The 25347-nt window shown below is 45.1% G+C and overlaps 1 protein-coding gene across 1 annotated transcript in view; it reads left to right on the top strand.

Annotated features, from left to right (window-relative positions):
- The first annotated feature begins 10139 nt into the window (after positions 1–10139).
- GPC1 (glypican 1) overlaps positions 10140–25347 on the top strand; it is a 190339-nt gene continuing 175131 nt past the window's right edge. The window contains exon 1 of the mRNA XM_033150210.1: positions 10140–10308. Coding sequence (XP_033006101.1) covers positions 10140–10308 — 169 coding nt within the window. The remainder of the gene's footprint in view (positions 10309–25347) is intronic.

Genomic DNA, 25347 nt, shown 5'->3' with positions numbered 1-25347 from the left:
TGGACTATAATACTGTGCCTTTGGGGGGGGGGAGGCTATGCCAGAGCTTCCCAAACTTTTCATATTGGTGACACACTTTTTAGACATGCATCATTTCGCAGCACAGTAATTCAGTTTTACTAGCAAACCGGAGGTTAAAGTAACCCTTCTCCAGCCTTGGGAGGAGGGCAGGGAGCGTTGGCACGACACACCTACACACTACAGCCAGCACACTAATGTGTCGCGACACACAGTTTCGGAAGCTCTGGGCTATGCCCTTGTCCACCATGGCTTTCGGCCAACAGTAGAACTATTCAGCATCTATTCATATGATGCTTTCCCTTTGAAAAGCAAGTTGTGCTGGTGCTATAGCCTGTGCCATTGTGCACTGCCATAATTTGAAGCATTAATATAATTTGCATTATTATATCTAATAATTTACATGAAACGCTGACAATCTTGTTTATGTTTCTGCCAGGCAACTGCCAAAGGGGAGCTGTATACACAACAAAGTGCTTTTTGTACTTCCATTTTAAAAAAATAATACCTGAGAAGGTATATAATTGTGCAGGTTTGCTGCATTCAGCACTGGTTTATTGGCACTTGTTGCTGACATCTCTTGTCTGTAACAGGTAATTTTGCCAGTGTCAACAAAGTTTAATAAGTGTGAAAGTCCATTAGGATGAATCAAAGCCACTTAGAACATCTACTAACAATAATCAAAGCACTTGCTGGAAGCGTGTTTCATCATATGTAACAGTAAACATTTGACGAGGACCTAGGATAATTGCGTTACTTACCTTGTTGTGGACTGAAGTGTCATAAGCTGGGAGGAAGCCATTCAGTCTGAGTTCCCTAGGCTGCTTAAATCTCATTGACTTTAATGGAATTTAAACAGCTAAACTACAAACAGGATTGCAACATTACTCTTTAGTGTTCGCCTTATCGAGTAATGCAGAGATTATGACGTGGCACAACCCGACACATGTTTACTCTAAAGTAGGTTGTGCTATATTCAGCGAGGCTAGGAAGAGCGCTTAGGGTTGCAAGCTAAATCACGTCAGGAGATGTTGGTGATTATGACAATAATGAGATGGCAGAGTCTGGGAATGAAGGTCCATGTCCGAGTTTGTGTCAGGTGTCAGCGGGTTCTTGAGCTGCATTTGACAGCAGTCACGATCCAGCACCTGACCCTTTGCTGAACCGTCATGCGATTTTCACTGGAAGCCTGGCAGACTGAATGCTGTAGTTTCATTCATTTAACTGACTCCAATGTTTAGGGGCAACCCCTCTTCACCAGGCCCTTAAAGCAGCAGCCCCAAAGCTTTGCAATTGTTCTCTCTCTCTAACAATTGCGATTGGGACCACGAGGCAGAAGGAGGGATTCTTACCCTTTCCCCTACGCCATGTTCCAACTGAAAATTGCCACATTGACCTGTTTTGACCTGAAGCTGCTATTTGCATGGAATAGCAGCTTCAGGGGCAATTGTTTGACATGGGCTTAAGCGTTAACCTTCCCCTTGTACTGCCATTCCCATCTAGACTGAGGTGCCTGGCACCTGATTTTGCTAAAAAGAGAAAAACAAAGACAAGTTCAGTTGCAAAATCACATTTTAAAAGAGCATGGGTAGCATAATGTGCAGTTTGACTCGCAGGCTGTGTACACACTATACATTGAAAGTGCATTTGAAGCACATTGCTTCCCTGGGAACGGTACCCTCTCACACAGATGGCTACAATTCCCAGCACCCTTGAAAAACTACATTTCCCAAGATTCTTTGGGGAAAGCAACGCTGTAAATGCAAGTTGTATACAGATAGCTCAGTCAGTAGATCAAGAATCTCATCCAACTCTATGATTCATCTCTGGTGCAAATATGCTACAGTCAGATCCAGTCCAAGATGTTTTGCTGTCTGAGGTGGAACAGCAAATGGTTATACACACACCCTGCCAAGATGTATCATACTCAAGTCTGGATGAATTATTTCTGACACCCGAAGCAGAAAATCACACCAGTGGCACCCCCTAGGAATAAAAATACAACAATAATAAATTAAATAAACAATTTGCTGCCCTTGCCTGACACCCAAAAACAACTGCCTCAGGCACTTGCCTTGCTCTAACTAGCAAATGGGAGTCTGGCCCCAGTTCCCCTTTGTTGCTTGCTGCCTTGGAAGCTGTCCTGTTTCTGGTTTAGACTACACACCCACCTCTGGCTTCTCTGATCTTTGTTTGCTACTCTGGAACTTAACCCCAATTATTTTAGACCATGCATCTGTTTCTGGGCACCTGAGTCAGATCCCCTTGGCCCTGGAAGCCAACTACATGGAGCCTGCTGAGGCCTGGCACTCAATTTTGGGGAGAGTACAGTCTTTGGAAGAAGGATGATAGAATGCCTTATCCCTTTTCCTCATCACATTTTGAGGATTCCCATTATAAAACCATCTCCCTTGCTATGACTTGTGCTTTAAGGTAGTGGTGTGTCCTACTGAACACAGGGCTCCTTATTTGAAGGGCTATATGGCCCAATCCGTTTAAAGAGAAAGACCCCTAAGAAGGGAATGCAGGGGCCCTGAAGTTGCCTATCAGCAGTTAGCACATAGGCAGCAAGCTGAACATATATATTAGTCTCAGTCTGCCCAGCTGTGGCAAGGCTTATATTTATTTAAAACATAATAATAATTTCTAAATTTACTCTGAGTGGAACTTAGGTAGAAAAAGCTGTGAAAATGCTTTTTAGAAAAATGTTTTGAAAAACATATTGAATTTGCCATAGCTCACTGTCACCATCTAGTGTCATATTTGTATATTGCACTTTACAACACACTTAAAATGTTTTATTTGCAGCTGTATAGCTGAGTCCTTAGGTTAGCAGCACACATTACAACTACAGTGGTACCTCAGGTTACATACGCTTCAGGTTACAGACTCCGCTAACCCAGAAATAACGCTTCAGGTTAAGAACTTTGCTTCAGGATAAGAACAGAAATTGTGCTCTGGTGGCGCAGCAGCAGTGGGAGGTTGCATTAGCTAAAGTGGTGCTTCAGGTTAAGAACAGTTTCAGGTTAAGAACGGACCTCCAGAACGAATTAAGTTCTTAACCCGAGGTACCACTGTACATATGACTCAAGGCAAACTATGGTTTTGCTATTCCTGCGTGTGATTCAGATTTATGTTCATTCAGTAATTCTCTACCTCAAATCCTTGTTTGATCTAATAATTGTTATCTTGTGATGAAGGGCTGTATATAAATCACATAATTTTTTCATCCATATAAATGATGTTTCCTCTCTCTTGGTGGTGTGCTTCCTCTTTTTGAATGTGTTTAGCTAGCCATCCACCTCTAAATAGGCTATCGAAACCAACACTTTAAAAGCAAAGGTTGAACACCAGTGGAAAGAAAATGGGATATATTGTTTGATAAGCAAAAACCCACTTAGATTTTTACAAGTGTCTGGGAATTCCACACACACACCCCAAATCACACTGAGACTGCTGAAATTCATCTCCAATCATGAATACATGACTTGAAAGATTCATTGAAAACAGCAGGCTTTGCTTTTAACTCTGGGTTTTAGAACTGTTGTGTAATGTACCTACATTTTTTTTGTAAGCATTTACCACTGTGACTGGCTCTTATACCTTGTAAATTAGGCACTGCTTTGAAAATGTGAAAACACTCCTACGCAGTTAATCATGGCTGTCTTTTCCAGATCTCTCAAGTTTGGTTTCAGAGAAATTGTTCCGTTAAAAATTTGATAGGAGCATTAAGTATATATATTTCCATGGTTGTCCCTTACAACAGTTTATTCAATAAACAAGAGAACCTGAAGGCTGTTTTTGTTGCTTTGATTATAATTACCATGGTACCATTTGGACAGACTGGAAGTTACACCCAAGGCTATTGGAACAAACCAACCAAAAAAGCTATTTCCAGTCCCTTCCCACAGTTTTGTTTAACCCGTCAGATATATTGAGGCAAAACCCCATTTTATCCTGATAGCCCCTGGATGTCCCTTGGAGGAAAGTGGGTCAAAAATATCACAATTAGATTCAAAATACAAATGTACCCAAGTCACATAGTGAATCAAAAGAATCACATGGCACATATACCAAGCGTTGTGGATGCAGCCCATATACTGTATATGAAAGGTTGGCAGCATTAGAGAGTCAGTGTTATTGCAAACAACTGTACTGCCCTTTGCATCAATGTGGTGCAACATGGTGGTGTTGAACCTGGTTTGGATGAAACACTAAACGCAATACATTGACTTTACAAGAATGAATCTTGGCTACAGTTTGAAGTTAGTAAAGAGAGAGCCAGACTGGGACAACACAGAAAGCCAAACCTTGTGTTATCTCAGCATGATGCAGGAGTAGCAAAGCAGCTGTGTCACGGCTGCTTTGTTACTCCTGTTCAGAGCCATAGGGCTTAGTGGTGCATCACGCCAGGGCACCGGCCTCTCGGGGGCGCCCCAGCGAGTGGGGGCGAAGCACGGCTTTGCCGGCGGCCTCCTTTCCCTGCACACCTGCCAGCTGCGCCCTACCAACCATATGGCTGGCAGGCGTGCAGCTTGCCTCCTAAGCCTCCACGGGAGAGCGATCCCGCGGAGGCTTAGGATGGAAGCTGTGCCCTGCCAACCTTATCCTCTGTGGGGATTGCTCTCCTTCCAAGAAGGCTTGGGAGGGAAGCTGTGCTCTCCTCCCGTGGAGGCTTGGGAGGGGTGCAAATTCCCTTCCAAGCTTCTGCAGGGATTGGTCTCCCACAGTGGCACGGGGGAGAGTTGCGTCCCCCCCCCCAATGTCTGGCAGTGCGCAGCTTCGCCCCCCCAATCCGTGGTAATTTGGGGGCGCTGGGTGGATATTTGCACCCCAGCGCCGCACCTGCTAAAGACAGCTCCTGTTTCATGCTGAGATAAGGGCCCATATAGACACACCTTACTAGTAAACTATTGTTTGGAATACTGTGACATGCGAACCAAGCTATAGGTTGCACTAAACCACAGCATGTCCTTTTCAGATGTAACAATAAACTATGGTTGATGTTAAACAGGAAGCTGATATTTCCTTCTCACAGTCACATCAAAAGTGGAGAGGGGCAGAGTAATGTGCGCTCACAGGGAATGAGCAGGTTCACTTAGGTAATGCTAAACAGTGGTTTGTTTGGTATGACATCTGAACTGGACATTTGAGGGTTCTTGTCATCTGCATGCTGTGTTTGATAGCAATGAGAGTGTTTTATGGGACAAGGAGTGGAAATGTGACACAAACACTAGTTTATTTTACATTCTTCCATATGAACCAAGGGTAAGAAGCTTCTGGCCCTCCAGATGTAGCTGAAGTGAGGCTATCATCCCTGACCATTAGCTGACAGGAGCTGGACTCCAACCTCTGGAGGAGCACAGAGTCCTCACCCAATAGAAACCATACTTCTGTTTATTCCAAGCAGCTAATTATGATTTAAGAGAGTCTCAGCAGAGCTTTTAGAAAGCATGCCCACCTCCTGATAATCAAGACTTTGAGTAAGGTAGCTTCCATCACACACTACACAAACCCAGTTAGTAATGACCCTATGATTTCAGGAGCACCAATGCCTGTGACTGCAGGATTGCAGCCTTACACTCAATCCTAAATGCCTTTGCTTGGAAGGACTTGCTTCTGAGTAACCAAGTACAGAAGGCTCTGTTCAGTCATTCAAACAATGCAATCACCGCTAAGTCCTCCCTGCCCCCCCGCCTGTTGTTGTTCAGTCGTGTCCGACTCTTCGTGACCCCATGGACCAGAGCACGCCAGGCACCCCTATCCTCCACTGCCTCCCGCAGTTTGGCCAAACTCATGCTAGTCGCTTTGAGAACACTGTCCAACCATCTCATCCTCTCTCGTCCCCTTCTCCTTGTGCCCTCCATCTTTCCCAACACCAGGGTCTTTTCCAGGGTCTTCTCTTCTCATGAGGTGGCCACCTGGAGAAGGAACTGGCAAGCCACTCCAGTATCCCTACCAAGAAAACTCCATGGACAAAGACAACAGGCCCCCTGCCTAGACTTGGTATTAATGTTGTAGTTTCCCTTCGTGCATGTCTTTGTATACTTACTTTTTCTGCTCAGGCCTGCAGTTCCCCTTGCTTTTTAGACACCATGGATTGTTCTTTCTGTGATGCCTACTCTTACCTTGTGCCAAGTGCTATGGCCCCTGTTTATCACCCCATCACATTGTAATGCCTGAATCAGCTGTTCAGGAGACAGCGTTTTCCCTTAGTGACTGAGGAGCAGTGCTCTTTGTGGCCGGATGGATTTTCTGTCTCTCGCTCTGTGTCACTGGCTTTCTCTTTGTTGCTTTCTCTCTTTATACACCTCCTTGTTTCATGTGCTCTTTTGCCCCCTCCCTTTTTCTCCTCTAGGTCTCTTAAGGGACCGTTTCACTTAAGTGACTGTAGGTTGCTGAAATCCACCATCTACGAGCCATTTCGTTTATATTTTTTTCACCTTGATTATCCAGTCCTGTCCTTTTGTTCAAAATGCTGTTTTTTCCTCCAGAAAAGGCTCTCTTAAAAATGAGCATCCTTCTCAGTGTGAAGGAGGAATGCCTTGAAACACTTGTAAACCCAAAAATAAACAAGGACAGCCACATGATTTTGTGTCCTGTGTGTGTGTTTGTCGACTGAATGCACTTATTTATCATTTGATTTATATAAATATTCATGTACCACCTACTGCACTAAGTCTCAAGGTGGGGTACATAGATAGAAAAGGGAAATTCAAACAAAAAAATTGCAATACAGTTAAATAAAGTGCTGATAACCCAACAAGCTCAAGCTTCCCTACTGGATGTTTAATTCCTCTAAGTATATTTTAAAGAAGCACTGAAACGTCTTCAGTTTTGCTGCTTGTCAGAGCACAGAGGGCAGTTGGTTCTGTAAAAAGGGAGCCAGTGCAGAGAAGCTGCTCCCTTTTGTGATTATTCACAGCAGAATGGGTCAATAACAGTCCCAAGACACCCAAGCTGCAATGATGACAGCTCAAAATGAAACAAAAGGAAGCTGTTGGCCTTTTATACCAGAAACAGTAAGGTGCCCGCTTCCTTTCCTCCAGGAATGATGGAGAACCTGCTAGACATGCCACTTTTTCTGTAAGATCTGTGACTTCGCAGAGAGAGAAATGACTCTTTGGGGACCACTGCTTCTTTGGTCCCCCGTTTTGTAATTTACCTATATTTACCCTTTTCCTCTTGTCTTTTTGTAGGACTGTGACTAGGTCTCCTCAGCCTGGAGCCACCAACAGCTTCTCTTCCCCTTAGTGTTATCTGTTTTTGAGATGCTGCTAAGATTCTAAGGCTTGCTTTTAGAGCTCGAGCCCCTTGGCAGAGATGTTTTGAGCGGCCATTGACATTTTGAATCTGTGGGGATGAGTTGCACTAATTAGCTGTGCTTCTAGGCCTCAGTGAACTCATTGCCTCTAGCCGAGCAATCGTGGGCATATTTGCTTAGGCGTGATATTCAGTGAGACTGAATCCCAGGTGAGTGTGCATAAGATTGCAGCCGTTTGTGCACAAGTGCAATGGCACAGTTATAATTCTATTCTCCTTCTACCATAACTAAGGTAACAGTCCCCCTTGGTAAACTAGGAGTCTACTGCAGTTCCCCTGATATAAAGGTAAAGGTACCCCTGAACATTAGGTTCAGTCGCGAACAACTCTGGGGTTGTGGCGCTCATCTCGCTCTATAGGCCGAGGGAGCCAGCGTTTGTCCGCAGACAGCTTCCGAGTCATGTGGCCAGCATGACTAAGCTGCTTCTGGTGAACCAGAGCAGCGCACGGAAACGCCGTTTACCTTCCCGCTGGAGCGGCACCCATTTATCTACTTGCACTTGACGTGCTTTTGAACTGCTAGGTGGGCAAGAGCTGGGACCGAACAACGGGATCTCACCCTGTCGCGGGGATTTGAACCGCCGACCTTCTGATCAGCAAGCCCTAGGTTCTGTGGTTTACACCACAGCGCCACCCTCGTCCCTTTCCCCTGATATAGTAAATGTCTTTTCTCTCTCCTTTTTTTGCAGAAACCTCACAGAAGTCTAATTTGTGGCCAACTGCACTGGTTCGCTGCAGCCTGCTCCTATGGCACTGTGGCAAATTGTGCACCCTGCAGGGCACAGGCTGTTCTTGTTCTGTACCTGGTGGTCTAACTTTTTAAACAATTGATACTGCAGCAAAGCACTTATACTGACACATTTGCTTACTTGGGGAACGAAGAACCTATTGGAGAGAACAATAGATATGCCTGCCCCTTGCTCACCCTCTCCTTATTGTTTTGGATCTACAGAACCCTCTGACTCAGAACGAATATCCCTGTCTGAAACCAGGACTATAAAAGTGCTGTGTCAATTCGAATAGGTTTTTAGAGCAGCTAGATTGACGCGTCGTAAGCCAGTCAATCACGATCTTAAGGCGATGCGGTGACGATGAAACAATAGCTGCTGCCTTCGAGCCTTTGGAGGCAGTTTACAGCGAGAGCTTTTTGGAGTAACGTTGCACGATCCCCAGATAGCGGGGGAGATCCAAGATCGATATCCTCCTGCGTGCGCGTACGTAGCGGGGAGACTATTAGGGCCGATAATAGGTAGCATTTCATCCTGCACTGTTAAAAGCGCCCCGAGAAAACTCTGACACTAATGCGGTTTCGTAAAGAGACCACTTACTGGAGTTGGAAGGGGGAAACTACCATCTACCAGCCATGCAATGCAATGCATGGCCCCGAAGCCCACTGCCTTACTCTTTCGCAGAAGCCCGCCGGCCACGTGAGCGAGTCGCTGCCGACAAGCCTGACAATGGCTCTCTCTCGCCCTGTACCGCCCGATTCCCCCCTCCGTCCGCCTCCTTCCCTCCCCCCTCGCGATAGAGCCTTAATTGGCTTGGCAAAACCCAACGCTTTCCGATGGGAAAGAGAAGCGGCGGCGGGGGGGGGGGAGGAGCGTTCCAGAAAGCGCTTCTTCATTCTCCCGTCCCGCAGTAGAGAGAAAGTTGCAGCGTCGCTTCGGATCTCGCCGCTGCGCATAAACGCGCCGGCTGCTTCTTTTTTGGGGCGGGCGGGGGGGGGGGAGCGGCGGCGCCTGCGACTCAAACAATGAAAAGCAGCGATTTCTGAAAGGAGACATCCCACGGCTGAGTATGTTACTAAAGAGGGGGCGGAGCATAGGTTAGGGACGCTACACCCTTCTCTGATTGGCCTTCGGGAGGCGTGATGCCACGTCCGGCGGGGAAGCCCTGCCTTGCTGTGTGGAGCCTCCTCTTTCTGGGTCTGGCTTTCTTTGCAGGTGGTGCCGCTGCTGCTGCTGTTGCCGCCGCCGCCTTCGCTCGCCGGCCGAATCGGACGCGCACCGAGGCGCGTGCCTCGCGCAGTTGTTCGCCGCTGCCTGGGAACAATCGGCAGTTCCTCCTCCTCCTTTCTGCTCTTCTTTCCAGCCTCAAACTTTGCCTATTGAGGCTTGCAGTCGTTTGCATTTTTCCTGGGCACCCCCAGCAACTCCCACTCCACCTCGGGTCAAGAGATGCAGCCTGTCGTTTAATAATCATGCAGTAGTTCTGAGGATTTTTATATTCTACACACACAAAAAGGAGGGAAACCGGATCGGTTCTTCTATGCAAACCTGCCCCTTATACACTCATCCTTCTCTCCGTGTGTCTCTGCTGTGAGAGCAGCAGCCGGCGCGCGGATTTAATTTCCTGGGATCTGCTTTTCGAGCGCTGCCCTCCAGCCGCCGCTTTACTGAAGTGAAAACTCGTGCGCCCCCTCGGCCGCTTCTCCTCCCTCGCGCCCCACCTTGGAAGCGACTTGACCCCGCGGCTTTCTGGGCCACCTTGCGCTCTTGCACCGCGCGGCGCCGCCTGCACCGCTTCGTTTGGCTCGGGGTTGCATTGTTCCTTGCCCGCCCCTGGGGGTTTTCCCCTTTGCTTGTTGGAAGCGGAGCTGGGAAGGCAGGCAGAGGGAGGAGATGCCCGAGGGAAGGTGGGACTGAGCGACCGCGTCTCCCTCACCTCTCCGCAACCCGCCGGATCCCTTGTCTTGAGAAAAGAGAGGCGGCGGCACAGCGAGGCCGGTTTGGGATCGCCCGCTGCAGGTTCTTCTCCCTTCCTTTTTGGCGCGGGCTTTTAGGGGCTACGAGGGCAGGATGCGTTTCTTCCCGTGGGGATTTTGGCTGCTGTGGGTCGTCGCCGCCGCGTCGTCCTCGTCGGCTCGGAGCGACGGCGGCAACAAGCCGAGGAGCTGCGCCGAGCTCCGGCAACTCTATGGGGCCAAAGGATTCAGCCCGAGTGGGGTCCCCCAAGCGGAGATCTCGGGTGAGTAGATGCGTCATTTTACTAGTTCTCTGCCATCACTGCCGTTATCGGCTTTCCTGCCCCAGGAGCGCCGGCAGTACCAGCCCCCGCTTCTTGGACAGGGAACGGGAATGGCTCCTTCTTCAGCCCCTTTTGCCACATCTCCGAGCAATGTGGGTAGCCAGGATCCTCAGCGGGATGCATGACTCAGGCAGGCTTGGTAACTAATCCGATGGAGAACGGAGAGGAGCGGGAGTTAATTGAGCCCTGTAATCCATATCTGAGCCTTGAGGCGCGTGAGGCTATCCCTAAAGAAGACAACTGTCGAGCATGTGCAGAGTGCCACTCCTTTCCTATTGCGAGCATTTGTAGACTAACTCAGTGTTGGGGCTCCGGGGGCGAAGGTGGGACTTGAAGAAGGCTTTGAGCTTTGAGCTCCAGCTCCAGGATTTTTCATTCTAAAACATGTGCACCGGGTGCAGGATCTGCTCCTGAAAGAGGTGCTGTGCACAACAGATCCTGTATTGAACTCCACACTGCTTTGTGTTCTGAAAGGTAGGAGTGTGTGGAGTGGGGCGGTCTTACTGATGCAATTTCTGTAATTCATCCATCTAACCATTTTGATGTTGGTGTCTTAAGTAACTAGTTTAGGGGAAAGACCGGAGGCTCTTTGCCTTTCTTCTCAACCCACACCCCCCTCTATTCAGCACCTTCCCATTTTTCCATTTCCTTTTGTCAGCTGCAACTTATGGTAGCTACCACAGTATTTCCTGGAACTTTTGTTTGTGTTGAGAGGGGTCTTGCAAAACCAGCATTGGCTGAAGATTCTGCTTTTGAAGGGAGGGTTGAGAATCTCTCTCTCTCTCTCTGTGTGTGTGTGTGTGTGTGTGTGTATGTGTGTGTGAAACATTTTCTTAAAATCAAGAAGCCGCCACCAAAACACATCATTCCCGGTGCCAGTGCAGCCTCAAAATGAGTTTCATTTGTGGTGTAGAGGGCTCTCTTGCCTGCTGCTTCCAACCCTCTGCTGCTAAGGGTGATGTGATATTGTGTGTGTGTCATTTGCTGTGTTTATAAATAAACAAATAAACAAATCTGCCCTTAGCATAAGACTGTAATGCAGTCTGGAGGATTTGAGCCAGAAGTGTGATGTGGTCCATGTGGATAATGAAAAACTCTTGTGATTGGTTTCAAAGTTAGAGAATGCCACAAGGTAATAAGAGAAGAGATGGTGTGCTCCCCATCTTTTTGCGAAGGAAGAGGCTTAAAGACCAGCTGGCAATTTAAAAAAAAGAAAATGATACACAAATGCCGAGGTGTTTGTGGAAGATGCAGATTTCAGTAACTCCTGATAGTTCGTTCCAGAATTTAGTTTGATTATTTCCTTACTTTAAAAGATTCACTTCCTCTGTATTTCTTGGAGGCTTTGCATTTTAAAAAATGAATACATTTAAAGGTATTTTCTTATTACCTGTATCGAAACATGCAAAATATGCAAAAATACAAAAGGTCTGGGGGAAATAGTTCATTTTAGCTGACTTGTGTGAACTTTCTCATTGAAACACAGCAGTAAGGTAATCTTAGGGTAGGCATCAAAACCAAACAACAGCGTTATTCCTTTAAAATTATGCTCTACAGTCAATTTTTGATAGTGGGTTGTATCCGCTACTAGGGATGCACAAAAGTAGCTCTGGCCCATTAATTTCAGTGGGTCTACTCTGAGTAGAATTTTGTTAGATGGAACTTGTTGTTTGCTCAGATGTAAATCCCACTGGTTTAAATGGAACTTGCTTCCAAATAAGTTTGGTTAGGGTTGCTGTTCAGTAGTATGCCAGCCAGGCAGACCTAATAGTTTTACATTAATGTTGAGGAAGCAGTTACATTAGGTGGTATTTTAAATTTTGCTCAGAGTAGACCTATAGAAATGAGTGGACCTTGGTTAGTCATGCCCATTAATTTCAATGTATCTGAGTACAAATGATGGTGGATACGTACAGCTCATAGTTTCCTTCATTGAAATATGGTGAGCTTTGAAAGAATGCCCCCTACAGAATGGTTTCAGTTGTCTTGTTAGTTTGCAGTTATTCACAGTTCCTCCTGGCTCCTTTGTTTCTTCAGGGATGAAATATTTTTTACTTTGATAGTCAAGCATGATGTTCATAAGACTTGGACAAGTATTGCTTTTTAACTTTCTGCAGTGTGAGATTAGTTGCTCCCTAAGGCTGCAATCCTGTGCATATAGTGTTTGGGAGTAAGTTCTCTGGAAGTCATTGAGATTTGCTTCCAATTAAACATGCCTAGGATTGGCCTGTGTGTCTTGTATTTGCAGCTGCTCACATAGAGTAAGCAGATAGTTGAAGTGGGATTTCCCTTTTCTTGGCCATGTAAACCAGGGGTGGGGAATCTATGGCCCTCCAGATGTTGCTGGACTTCCTTCAGCCAGCAGGAATGATAGAATTGGAATCCAGCAACATCTGGCCACTGCTTCCTTATCCCTGATTTAAACAGAGGGCTTAGTTCAGACTGCAACAAAACCAGAAGGGAGTTTTATTCCTATTAATTATACTAAATACAGACTGGAACTTTTTCTAGGTGTAGCTCAGCAGCATTAGGAGAAAACTGAAGAACTCAAGTCTGTATGGGTGCAATGGAATAACAGCACCATAGCATTTGGTGCAAGTTTACCTATTCAGGATCCCATTACTTTTACGTATTTAGTGTGACTGTTTAGGTACCTTGTCCAATCACTTGGCAGCCAAGTGGTTAGATTTAAATTGAGGCAACTTAGACCACAGTTCTCTTAGAAATCTGTATACATGCCCTAAACACACATGCACTCCAACTGCTTTAAAGCATATTGGTTTGTAATTTAATAGACTGCCTTTATACAAACTTGGAGCATAATCCAAGCCCTTTGATCATGTGTCTACATGTTCTTTGCACTGCTGAATGTGATTTGTGAGCCCCTTCTTCCTCAGTCTGATTAAACAAAACTATTTACCCCCCCCCCAAAAAAGGGAAGTTAACCTTTGCCTATATGAATCTCAGTGAACCCATTTCACACACCCATTGACATCAGGAATAGCGTGTGGACCAGTCCCACTCCCAATCCCCTGAGGACCCCCTATCTCCAACATCTCTTCCATCTCCAACATCAGCTTATCTAATAGGAAGAGTGAAGGAACTGGGTTATTAGAATCTCAGCCACAGATGAAATTGGGCCATAATGTGTGCCCTCAAATTGAAAGAAGCATTTTGGTCTACCAGAGTTCATACATAATCCAAATTGGGAAATGACAAACTTCAGCAGCGTATATGTATATTACAATGTGAGTGAGATTTCTGTATTTTCCATCTCTATACAAATGAAAGGATATGAATCAGGAGTCTTAAATTCTGTTTGGCTTTGGTTGTTGTTGTTGTCGTTCAGTCGTGTCCGACTCTTCGTGACCCCATGGACCAGAGCACGCCAGGCACTCCCCATCCTCCACTGCCTCCCGCAGTTTGGCCAAACTCATGCCAGTCGCTTCGAGAACAGTCTTTGTCCATGGAGTTTTCTTGGCAGGGATACTGGAGTGGCTTGCCAGTTCCTTCTCCAGGTGGATCACATTTAGTCTAAACTCTCCGCTATGACCTGTCCATCTTGGGTGGCTCTGCATGGCATAGCTCATAGCTTCCCTGGGTTATTCAAGCTCCCTGAGTTATTCAAGCTCCTTCGCCACGACAAGGCAGTGATCCATGATCCATGTTTGGCTTTGGTAGCCATCCAGAATTTGTGTTTGACACCAACTATGCCCCTCATCTGTGAGGCAGAGGGGTAGGATATAGATTGTGGCACCATGCTGAATTTTGAAAGCCTTCCCAACTGGGCAGTCAAGACCCACTGTGATTATGGGAAAGGGTCCTTATCTAGCAAATGGGAAGCTGGGGAGAATTAGAGGTGGGGACCCATCCCTGTTGCATTGAGGCTTGACATTAGGTTGTTGGCACTTCCCAACAACAGTTTGAGAACTGAACCCATTATAGGTTTTGGATAGCTAAGAGAGCATAAATAGGAGTAAAATCATCCATATGTTTTCAGCTAATGATGTTGGTAAGACTGTATGCCTGTGATGGGTCCAATAGCATAGGCTACCTACAATAACACAATACAATACATGGCTTTCTGTGTCATCCATAATGCTTAACCTCACCAGTCCCCAGACATTTTTCTCCCCCAGTTCTTTTTTACACAGAAAACAGCCTCTTAACTTGTGTGTGAGAGAAAAGGGCCACGATTCATTTTTATGATGAAGTTATAATTTTAGTCTTTGGCATGCTTGTATTATATTCAGATTTTCTTTTAAATAAATATAATTTAAAAATACTTACAGAAATTCTAAAAATCAATACGTGATTCATATACAGTCGTATCTTGGATCCCGAACGCCTTGGTACTCGGACGTTTTGGCTCCCGAACGCTGCAAACCTGGAAGTGAGTGTTCCTGTTTGCGAATGTTCTTTGGAACCCGAACGTCCGATGGGGCTTCCGCAGCTTCCGATTGGCTGCAGGAACTTCCTGCAGCCTATCAGAAGCTGCACTTTGGTTTCCAAACATTTTGGATGTGCTGGCCCCAGGGGTTTGTCCGTGAAGCGTAGTCCAAGTCCAGTCCTGGGTCTAGAGGTCCAAAGGAGGTCAGTCCAGTGGGGAGCGAGGCAGGTGCAGGCACGAGGTTGCAGGTTGAGCATACGCTTGCAACTAAGTTGCTCACGCAACGTGGGCTGGGTCAGGCTGGCTTTTATCTGGCCCTATGCTTAGGGCGGCCCCGATCCTCTGGAGGCGAGCACTCCAGTGTGGTGTAGTGGTTAAGAGCGGTAGACTCGTTATCTGGGGAACCGGGTTCGTGTCTCCACTCCTCCACATGCAGCTGCTGGGTGACCTTGGGCTAGTCACACTTCTCTGAAGTCTCTCAGCCCCACTCACCCCACAGAGTGTTTGTTGTGGGGGAGGAAGGGAAAGGAGAATGTTAGCCGCTTTGAGACTCCTTCGGGTAGTGAAAAGCGGGATATCAAATCCAAACTCTTCTTCTTCTTCTTCTCCTCCTGTAGGCACTTAGCCCTCTTCGCCTCTCTGCCCTGAGCCTCTGTAGCTCAGGAGAGGCTGGTGGGTTACTGGACCCAGGGGCTGCCTCAGCTTCCTCTGAAGAGGCTGGGAGTGGAGCACCTGCAGGCAATGGGTCCTCCCTCCCATCAGGAGCCAGAGCAGACTCTGCTGATGCCTGCACCTGGGGATCCAGCACAGGTGGGGATCCTTCAGGCTCAAGCCCTGGCCCCGGCTCAGCTGGTTCTGGAGGCGGGGAATCCTGTGCAGGCTGGGATCCCTCAGGTTGAGCATCAGAGTCTGACTCCCAGGCCATCACATTGGAAGTTGAACGGACTTCCGGAGCAGATTCCATTCTACTTCCAAGGTACGAGTCTCTCTCTCTCTCTCTCTCTCTCTGTGTGTGTTTTATATATAGTCTTGTTTACTTAAAAAACAAACACAGCTTTTAATGTTTGTACCTACCTTGCTTGCCAGAAAGGTTTATGCCTCCAGGATATGATCACGCAGTAACTGATTCCACACGCACCCCAAATAGTTTTTGCTCAGGTATGGGTTTCATTTGTCTAGTCTTAAATCCATTGTCTTAGTCCGAGAATCTAGAATCAAAAACAGTTAGAAGTAATGGGTTGGGCTAATTATAAGAATCAGTGTTGTGATGTCTGATGAATATATATGTAAATGACAAGGGTGTTAAGCTGTACCTTTTGATAGCATGTAGAAAGGAGAAGTAATGTTACATGCATACCATTATGAAAGCTGGTAGAGGAAGTACACGGTGGAAAATGGGAGAACGAGAGTGTGCTGTCTTATGAGCCATCTGCTTCTAGCGCTGCCAGCTGTGTACTTAAAAAGGAATTCTTCATGTTCCTAGTTGGTGGTTGCCATATGCACTTCAAATTGGTAAAAATTTAGAAAGTCACATCTGTGTTGTGCTAATATCCGTCTAGTGACTGATATATAAGCAGTCAGTGTGCTTTGATAGAGCATGTGATTTGGACACTGGGAGCTGACATGCAGAAGGTTTTATGGTGGGGGGTGTTGGCGTTACCAGATGCAAGAGTTGCATGCAAAGTGAAAAGCTGTAAACTACCTTACTGACAGCCCTGTTCCCAAACATAACGCTTTCCCCACTGCATGGCACTGCCTCCTATTGCTTTACTCTTTTTCCTATCCAGATCCTCTCTATACAGTACTCACCTTCTGCTCTCCTTCAAAACCTATTGGCAGTTTCTTCCCATCCCATTCAAGTCTCTGCAAATGCTTTATTCTCATCACTGAATTCTAGACATAGTGTTCCCTTCCTCTCTGAGCTAGGCTCACGAGACTCCTCATTAGGTACCCTTTGGAGATTGCTGTTGCTAGCTCCCTTTTTCCAGGCTCCCCCCCCCCAGCCCCACTATGGGGTTGGAAGAAGGAATTGGCAAGGGGAGACGGCTCTCAAGAGTGCCTCCATATATGCAAATGCATTGCTTATCAAGAGCTATTTCTGTATCTCTTTCCTGAGCTGTTCTTAGAGCCATCTGAGAGTTCCATATGCTTCATAAACTACCCCAGTCCCTGTTTCATATGCTTTTTTTGGCTAGAAAGCTAAAGATTCCTGCACACTGCTTTGCTTTTCTGCTGTGATGGCCCAGTAGGCATTGATATAGTTGGGTTCATGAAAAACTTCTAAGGAAACCCAAGGCTGCTAAGAAAATGTAGCAGTCCTTGATTAAGCGGACAGATCATTTTATGGATTGCTTATTGGCAAGCTAAAGGTGCGGCCAGATGGAGAGCTTTCACGATGGAGAGAATTGAGCACTGATATCCCATAAGGATTTACATTGCAGGTGGTGGTAATTAATGATTTGCAGTCAGCAGTGTACAATGAGGTAATCACACTTGCTAATGATACCAAATTGCCCACCAGATGTTTTGCCTGCCAGCAGCCTGCACTTTGCACTAGTTGCAGCTTCCGAATAGTCTTCAAGGGCAGCCCCGCGCAGAGCACAGTACAGTAGTCCACCCAGCACAACAGTGGAGGGGATTCTTCAGATACCATCTCTGAGCTATCCTTCATCAGCTCAGTCAGGGAGGCTGCTGGGCAGTGGGGTGGGTGGTATACCAGCAGCATCTCTGCTCAGGTTTCTCACCTAATATAAGATAGTGACCCTCACAACTGATCATAGAGTGGATTGGCTTCATGGAGACTGGAATGGAGTCTCTATGGATGTTAGCAGCTCCCTTCATTGGTCTGGACTGGTGCTTCACTGAGTACCTAGGCGGACAGAGCTAAATATCCTCTGGTCTCAGTGATGCACACCATCATATTTAAATATATAACACATTTATTCTGCTATTCACAATTGCCACATTTTGAAAAGAGGTGATAGAGCTGGAAAAAGTGATCAGGGGTTTGTAACTCTTTCCATGTAAATAGACTTTAAAAACTTTTCTCTTTAAAATCTTTTCTCGGTTTTTTTTTTTTTTTAAAAAAAACTTGTTCTCAGAAGTAATGCCCTTTGATTTCTATAGGATATATTCCCTTTGTAAGGCAGCAATCCCATGCATGCCATATTGGGTCATTTTAATTTAGAAACAAAAACAAAAAAAGAATCTACAATTAATGGAGAACACAATGCTAACTTTGTGGAGAGAATGTATAGAAATTCTTTCAAAATTGCTAGAACCCAGGATCATCCCATAGAATTGATTGGATGTAGGACGCGGGTGGCACTGTGGTCTAAACCACAGAGCCTAGGGCTTGCCGATCAGAAGGTCGGCGGTTCAAATCCCCACAAAGGGGTGGGCTCCCGTTGCTCGGTCCTAGCTTCTGCCCACCTAGCAGTACGAAAGCACGTCAAGTGCAAGTAGATAAATAGGTACCATTCCTGCGGGAAGGTAAATGGCGTTTGCGTGTGCTGCTCTGGTTCACCAGAAGCGGCTTAGTCATGCCGGCCACATGACCCGGAAGCTGTCTGCGAACAGACGCTGGCTCCCTCGGCCTATAGAGCGAGATGAGCGCACAACCCCAGAGTCATCCGCGACTGGACCTAATGGTCAGGGGTCCCTTTACCTTTTAGGATCAAGGCAAGCAAAAGAAAATGTAAGCAACATACAGCATACATTGCCACGGAATAGTGTGATAACTGTTGTATCCTTTATAATGATTTTTATTGCATTTTAAATAACACAATTCTTATGTCTCTTGTGTGCACCAATGAAATTTTTAAAAATGGTTTTCGTTGCATTTTAGAAGACAATTGCTTTTTACAAAAAAGGTTTAAATGGGACAAATTCATGGTTTTATGGCTTTTGCCTCTGAACAAAGATTCCATATATATAGTTATGGGCTACAAATAGGGCTGTCAGATCACAAACTGGGGATCCTGCATATTTTGTTCTTGAAAGAGAGCTGTAAAAGTTGTCCCTATGGCCACCTTCTTCCACAGGTCCCTTTGCTTGCTTTTCTCTATCTCCTGCTTTTGCTACTCTAGGCAGAAGAAGAGGTTGGGCAAAGGAATTGATGAACAATGAGGAAGGGTTGGTCTGGCAGCTGCACCCTAATACTGTACAATAGAGCAGCAATTTGCTATGAGCTTCCTTCTGACAACTAGGTGGCTGCCACTGCAGGCAAGATGCTGGAGTAGATGGATATTTGGTCTGATGTTACGCTGCTTAATTGATTTTAAAGCAAAACCTGTTCAAGATAATATATTTAAGAGGTAAGATTTTTATCTTGCCCTCTTTGCTTGCTTATATACCGGTATGCTCTTTTAAAGAAGGCTGATCACCGAAGAATTGATGCTTTTGAATTATGGTGCTGGAGGAGACTCTTGAGAGTCCCATGGACTGCAAGAAGATCAAACCTATCCATTCTTAAAGAAATCAGCCGTGAGTGCTCACTAGAAGGACAGATCCTGAAGCTGAGGCTCCAGTACTTTGGCCACCTCATGAGAAGAGAAGACTCCCTAGAAAAGACCCTGATGTTGGGAAAGATGGAGGGCACAAGGAGAAGGGGACGACAGAGGATGAGATGGATGGACAGTGTTCTCGAAGCTACTAACATGAGTTTGACCAAACTGCAAGAGGCAGTGAAGGATAGGAGTGCCTGGCGTGCTCTGGTCCATGGGGTCACGAAGAGTCGGACACGACTGAACGACTGAACAACCACAACATACCGCAAGAATAGTAAGAAAAATGCCAAACCCTGTGACAAAACAAAGAATATACACAGGTCTCTACCATTCCTGTATAAAAGTTAGGCAGCCAAAGTAAAAGGAAAAGAATATGGATATTGTAAGATCAGAATATAAAATCAGCCATGCTGGATCGGGCGAATGGCCCATATAGTCCAATATTGTGTTCTCTCAGTGGCCAACCAGATCCCTACAAAAATTCCACAAGCAGGGCCTGAATGCAATTGCACTCTCCCCACTTGAGATTCCCAGCAACTGGTTGTTGTTGTTTTGCACAATGCACACTGGCTCCAGTACTTTGGCCACCTCATGAGAAGGGAAGACTCCCTGGAAAAGACCCTGATGTTGGGAAAGATGGCGGGCACAAGGAGAAGGGGACGACAGAGGATGAGATGGTTGGACAGTGTTCTCGAAGCTACTAACATGAGTTTGGCCAAACTGCGAGAGGCAGTGAAGGATAGGGGTGCCTGGCGTGCTGTGGTCCATGGGGTCACGAAGAGTCGGACACGACTGAACGACTGAACAACAACAAATGCTCTTTTGTATGAAGATGGTTACTTCCTCTCTTTGTGCTACATCAAACTCCCTAGGTGATTCCTAGCCCCACCTGGAGACGCTAGGAAATTGAACCTGGGGTCTTCTACATGCAAAACAGAATATCTATCACAGATGTTAAATAATTTTTTACAAATATTTCAAACAGTTGCTGAGGTCCACACCAAGCCTATTAGTATATAAGGAGGTTTAAATTACTATTATTAATATCATGAATGGTTATATTTGCACTGGTACTGTTTAGACAATATGTTTTCTCCAGATGTTACTGTTTCTTTGGATGAGGTAGGTAGAAACATGCTGTGTACCCCTTACACCAGGACTTTGGACAAGTCCTTTTTTTAAAAAAAACCATTACTAGCTTTACATGGCAGGCAAAACATTCTCCAGTGCTGGTAGAATTCCTGCCTGAATTAAAACTGCCTGATTATAATTTTCTGGGCAATCCTAGTATTTTCACACAGTTGCAAATTTCATCTCAGTGGGGTCCAATGAAGGGCTGACTTGCCCTGAAAACTGAGGAATCCTGTGATCAGGTCTGAAGAGTACTGAAAGTGTTCAGAGTTGCAATTTACAAAATACAGACATGCTTATGCAGGGGGAAGATTTGTTTTTAAAACAAAATGTTTTAAATTGATTTGTTTATAAAGCATATTGTTTGAATTTTGGTAAACTCATGCACAAAACTCCCTTAGCTATGTGCTTCCCATTTGCATTTTCTATGGGCCATTGGGCATCCTCTATCTTCCATGGGCAATTGGCTTCCCTAGGGAGCTTACAAGTCTAATTGTTCAAAACACCTTTTCTCATGACCCCTTTGAACAAAAGTGGAAGTTGCCAACCTAATTGCTTAACTTCTTCTTTTAAAAAATAATTTGTCCTAGGTAGTCCCTCAGAGTTTTGCTATGATAGCGTTGGAGAACCTCAGAGTTTGTGAATCCTCCCACTGAAATGAGTGGAAGGGACAAAATGACACAGATTTTAAGTCAAAGGTGGGGAACCCTTTTCAGCCTGAGGGCCATATTCCTTTCTAGGGAATGTTCTGAGGGCCACATGTCAATGATAGATAGGATCAGAGTCAAAAGTGGGTGAAGGAACAATGGTAACTTTTACAGTAGCCTAATTTCTACACATGCACCTCTCTGTCTTCCCTGTGGATAAGTAAGAGGGATTATCAGAGCTCAAAGACATATTTCAACTGGGCAAAATCTCTCAGGGCTGGTGATGTGGCCTGGAGAGAGTTCTGTAGGCCAGATAGAGTGGACTGGAGGCCTAAAGTTCGCCCCTAGGCCTGAGGTTCCCCCGCCTGTTCTAGGATATGAATTCCTATCTTGTTCTATGTACTCACCTTGGAGATTTCTCTTGCCTTATTCAAACACAGCTTTTATTTTAGCATTCATTGCACCTGAATCCCTCCCCATTTCTACCTACAAAGTGCAAGTATTGCTGTGTCTTTTGAGATTCAGAATGCAATCTCAGGCATACCTAGCTGTGAGTAAACCCTATTGAACACAGTGGGACACAGTAAACAACCAAAGAATCTGGATGCACACCTCTTCTGTTTTAATGTGTGAGAATATTATGCAGTATTATGATATGATACAGCAGATAGAACTGTTTGGAAGCATCACGAGGTCGTTGCGAGAGGGGACATTGCTGATTTGCAGGACTATGTGTAGCGATGGCTTCTGACCATTATGAAGCAGCAATATTGCTTTGTTCTACATGGTATTGACACTGAACTCGGATATTAGATATACTTGTCCCTATCATAGGGGAAAATGTGCTCTCTACTTTATGCAGCTGACAGTACACTTTCCTCTTCGCTCAGGTATTACTCCATTGACTGCTGGCAGCCTTGAGTCGATTTTGTAAGAACGTTCATTGAGTTAAAACTGAAAAGTCCCCTTTAAATCAGCTGTTCACACTTGTGGTTAGATTCCCATATATTTGAACAAAGAAAACCACACTGATATTTGGGGTTCATATTATAGAGCATAGAGAATTGTTAAAATCTCAGTTCTGCTGTAGTGAAAACTGAGAAGATAACAGTAAGAATTCTTAGAGACCTACTACTGGACAATTTTTAATTTTTTTAAAAAATATTATTTATTTTGACTGAGTCAGACCAACACGGCTACCTACCTGAATCTGGGTGCATCTAAGTTCTTCCAATTTAAAAAGTCTTATTAGGGCTGTCCAAGCAGTACCCTGAACTCTATTTGGGGGCATCATAGAACATCTGATCATAATTATTTTCAGAACAAACTTTTGTGAACTATATTAAGTGTGCCTTTATACACTCCTTCAGTCTTCTAAGGAGTTGAAACTTAAAGTCTCCCAGGAGAAGTAAGAGTTCAGTTACACATTTTAAATTATCGTTTCAAGGTGTTGTCTCTGCCAGAGGAAAGATTACCAAAAATATGCTTGCAGTGCTAGAACAAATTCAACCCAGCATGGCTAAACCAAATACCTGATACCATAGGGTACTGCAGATGATTCATACATATGCCCCCCCCACCCACCCCCAGAAAACTACTTTCACGGATGATGGATCTGGAAAGTGTGCTTCTAAGCAGGAATTCAGACTGATAGGTGTGGTGTACATGCAGAGTGATCTGTCTCTGGCTGCTGCAGCAGACTGTCCCTGGAATATTGTGCTTTGAAAATTATTTAATGGTTTTGAGTAAATACACTCTAGAAAGCTCTCACCCATCTCGGGTTTCAGTTAATGCCCTCCACAGTTTTAGATGGAAGATATTGCAATACTTCTTACCATCTGCAGACATGGGGAAATGGAGGATTTGTTCTGTTGCTCTTTAACAGAGAATGTGAGGATCAAATTCCTCCCTGAGCTGTTGAAGCGATGTGAGTATCGATCTAACTAAATAGGAGAGAAAGAGAGAAATGAAAAGATTATTTGCTTTCAAGTAATGAGTTTAGTCAGAAAGTGCCGCCCTTTCTTCTTTGGATTAGCTGTGGCCATCCTGTCTCCAGTACTACACAGCCACCATGGCTTGTGGCCATTGATACCGTAGCCTTTTCCTCCATGGAATTGTCTAACCCTAAAGCAGGCACCCAGTAGGGACCCAGGTGGCGCTGTGGGTTAAACCACAGAGACTAGGTCTTGCTGATCAGAAGGTCGGAGGTTCAAATCCCTGTGATGGGGTGAGCTCCCGTTGCTCGGTCCCAGCTCCTGCCCACCTAGCAGTTCGAAAGCACGTCAAAGTGCAAGTAGATAAATAGGTACCGCTCTGGCAAACCAGAGCAGGTAAATGGTGTTTCCGTGCACTGCTCTGGTTTGCCAGAAGCGGCTTAGTCATGGTGGCCACATGACCCGGAGGCTGTCTGCGGACAAACGCCGGCTCCCTCGGCCTATAGAGCGAGATGAGCGCCGCAACCCCAGAGTCGGACACGACTGGACCTGAGGGTCAGGGGTCCCTTTACCTTTACTAAAGCAGGCATAGGCAAACTTAGCCCTCCAGATGTTTTGGGAATACAATTCCTATCATCCCTAGCTAACAGGACCAGTGGTCAGGGATAATGGGAGTTGTAGTCCCAAAACATCTGGAGGGACGAATTTGCCTATGCCTGCCCTAAAGCTATCCAGGTTCATGGCCATTAATATGGCTTGTGCAAATTCCTTAGATTATAATTATGTCCTGCGTGAAATGCCTCCTTTTGTTTTTCCCCTGAACCTTTCAATATTCAGTTTCACTGGATTATCCCAGGTTCTAGTAGTATGAGAGAGGAAGGAAACTTCTGTTCAATTTCTTCACACCGTTCCTAATTTTGTACACCTCTGTCATGTTCCTCATACTTTTTCTTCCCCCCCAAAAAAACTTAAAAGGTCCAAATGCTATAATGTTTCTTTTTTTGTCACTGGTTTTCTTGATGCAAAGTCAGAGGAGTTACTACTAATATATCATCGAATCTGCTCTTAAAAGTATCAGCTCGTTGTCCTGCGTTGTAAACGTTTTGAGGCATGTTGAAGTTTCTGCAGTGATGCCTTCTGTTGGCATCTGTCACAACATAGTGCAATCAGTTAAATAATAATTCCATAATCTTTATTTCATTCTATTCATAAACATACAGAAACAACTAGATTGCCCAACTTTTCATAGCGTTAAGGTTTATTTTCTCCCTTTCCCCCCGTATGGAACATTCTTCTCATAATACATCTACACTGAAACAAAATTTTTAGAATACTGTGTCAGTGATGGATGCCGTAATGTCTTTAGCATTTCATTCCCATGGAGTCAGGTTACTTTGTCAGATTTAGTATTATGAGAAACAGGTGGAAGCTGCAACAGATTGGTGCAGTGTGGCATGCTCCTGTTCAGGCAGCCAGCCAACCAACCACTCCCCCTCCCAACAGATCCATCAGCACTCCATGCCCACTGGGCATGCTCAGTTCTCATGGGACTGTTTTCAGTGGGTCTCCTTTGGGTTTGTTATACTTCTGCAAACCTTGGGCTTCTCTTAAGCCTGCCAATATCTCTCTCATACCTCTATAAGGATCCATACTTGGATAATGGGTTTCACATATAGGAATATGCCCTTTTAGAGAGCAGATACTCAAATGCTTATCAGTGCATGATGAGTGACCAAACTGCAAGCTAGGGCAGTGACTGCAATTTTCAGTAATATGTAGTCAATAAACTTTTAAAATAAAGCAGCTGCTTACATAACAAGATACTTAAAATGCACCAGTTAAATTTTTTAAAAGACAGTGCATTAATCTAATTTCTACTACTTGCCTAAAGGCAATAGAATGCATTTCTTTGTTCCTTATTGGGGGTTTTTTATATGCCAAGGAGTAAGCGAGAACTTGTAAAAAGTTCGGCTATGGCAGTGTATAACAAAACCATGCTTTCAAGTGCAACGCTGCTGACTTTTTAGAAGTAGCTTTTACAGTAGTTAACAACGGGACAATTTGATCACAGTTATATACCCTATCAACCGTTTATTAGACTGAAGCACAGATGCTTTATGGCAAGTGATGTTGGCTTGCAAAAATAGCGCTATTTTATAGAACTGTAAACTATGCTATATAATTGAGTCAGTATGCTTTAAAAAACATTGTTTTATATTTTCGCCCTCATCTAGCTCCATTTGTGCCAGAATGGAAATCCCACCAACTGAAAGTAATTATCACCTCTTAGTGTATTGGCTAAAATCAAGTGTAATGTAAAAAGTATTTCAGTACTTACTGACTGCTGGGAGGACTGGCTTTTGGAGGGT

Source organism: Lacerta agilis, chromosome 5 (genome assembly GCF_009819535.1).
Source record: "Lacerta agilis isolate rLacAgi1 chromosome 5, rLacAgi1.pri, whole genome shotgun sequence".
NCBI classification, from domain to species: domain Eukaryota; kingdom Metazoa; phylum Chordata; class Lepidosauria; order Squamata; family Lacertidae; genus Lacerta; species Lacerta agilis.
Note: the sequence above shows the minus strand (reverse complement) of the source record. Positions and strands in the feature narration are given on the sequence as shown.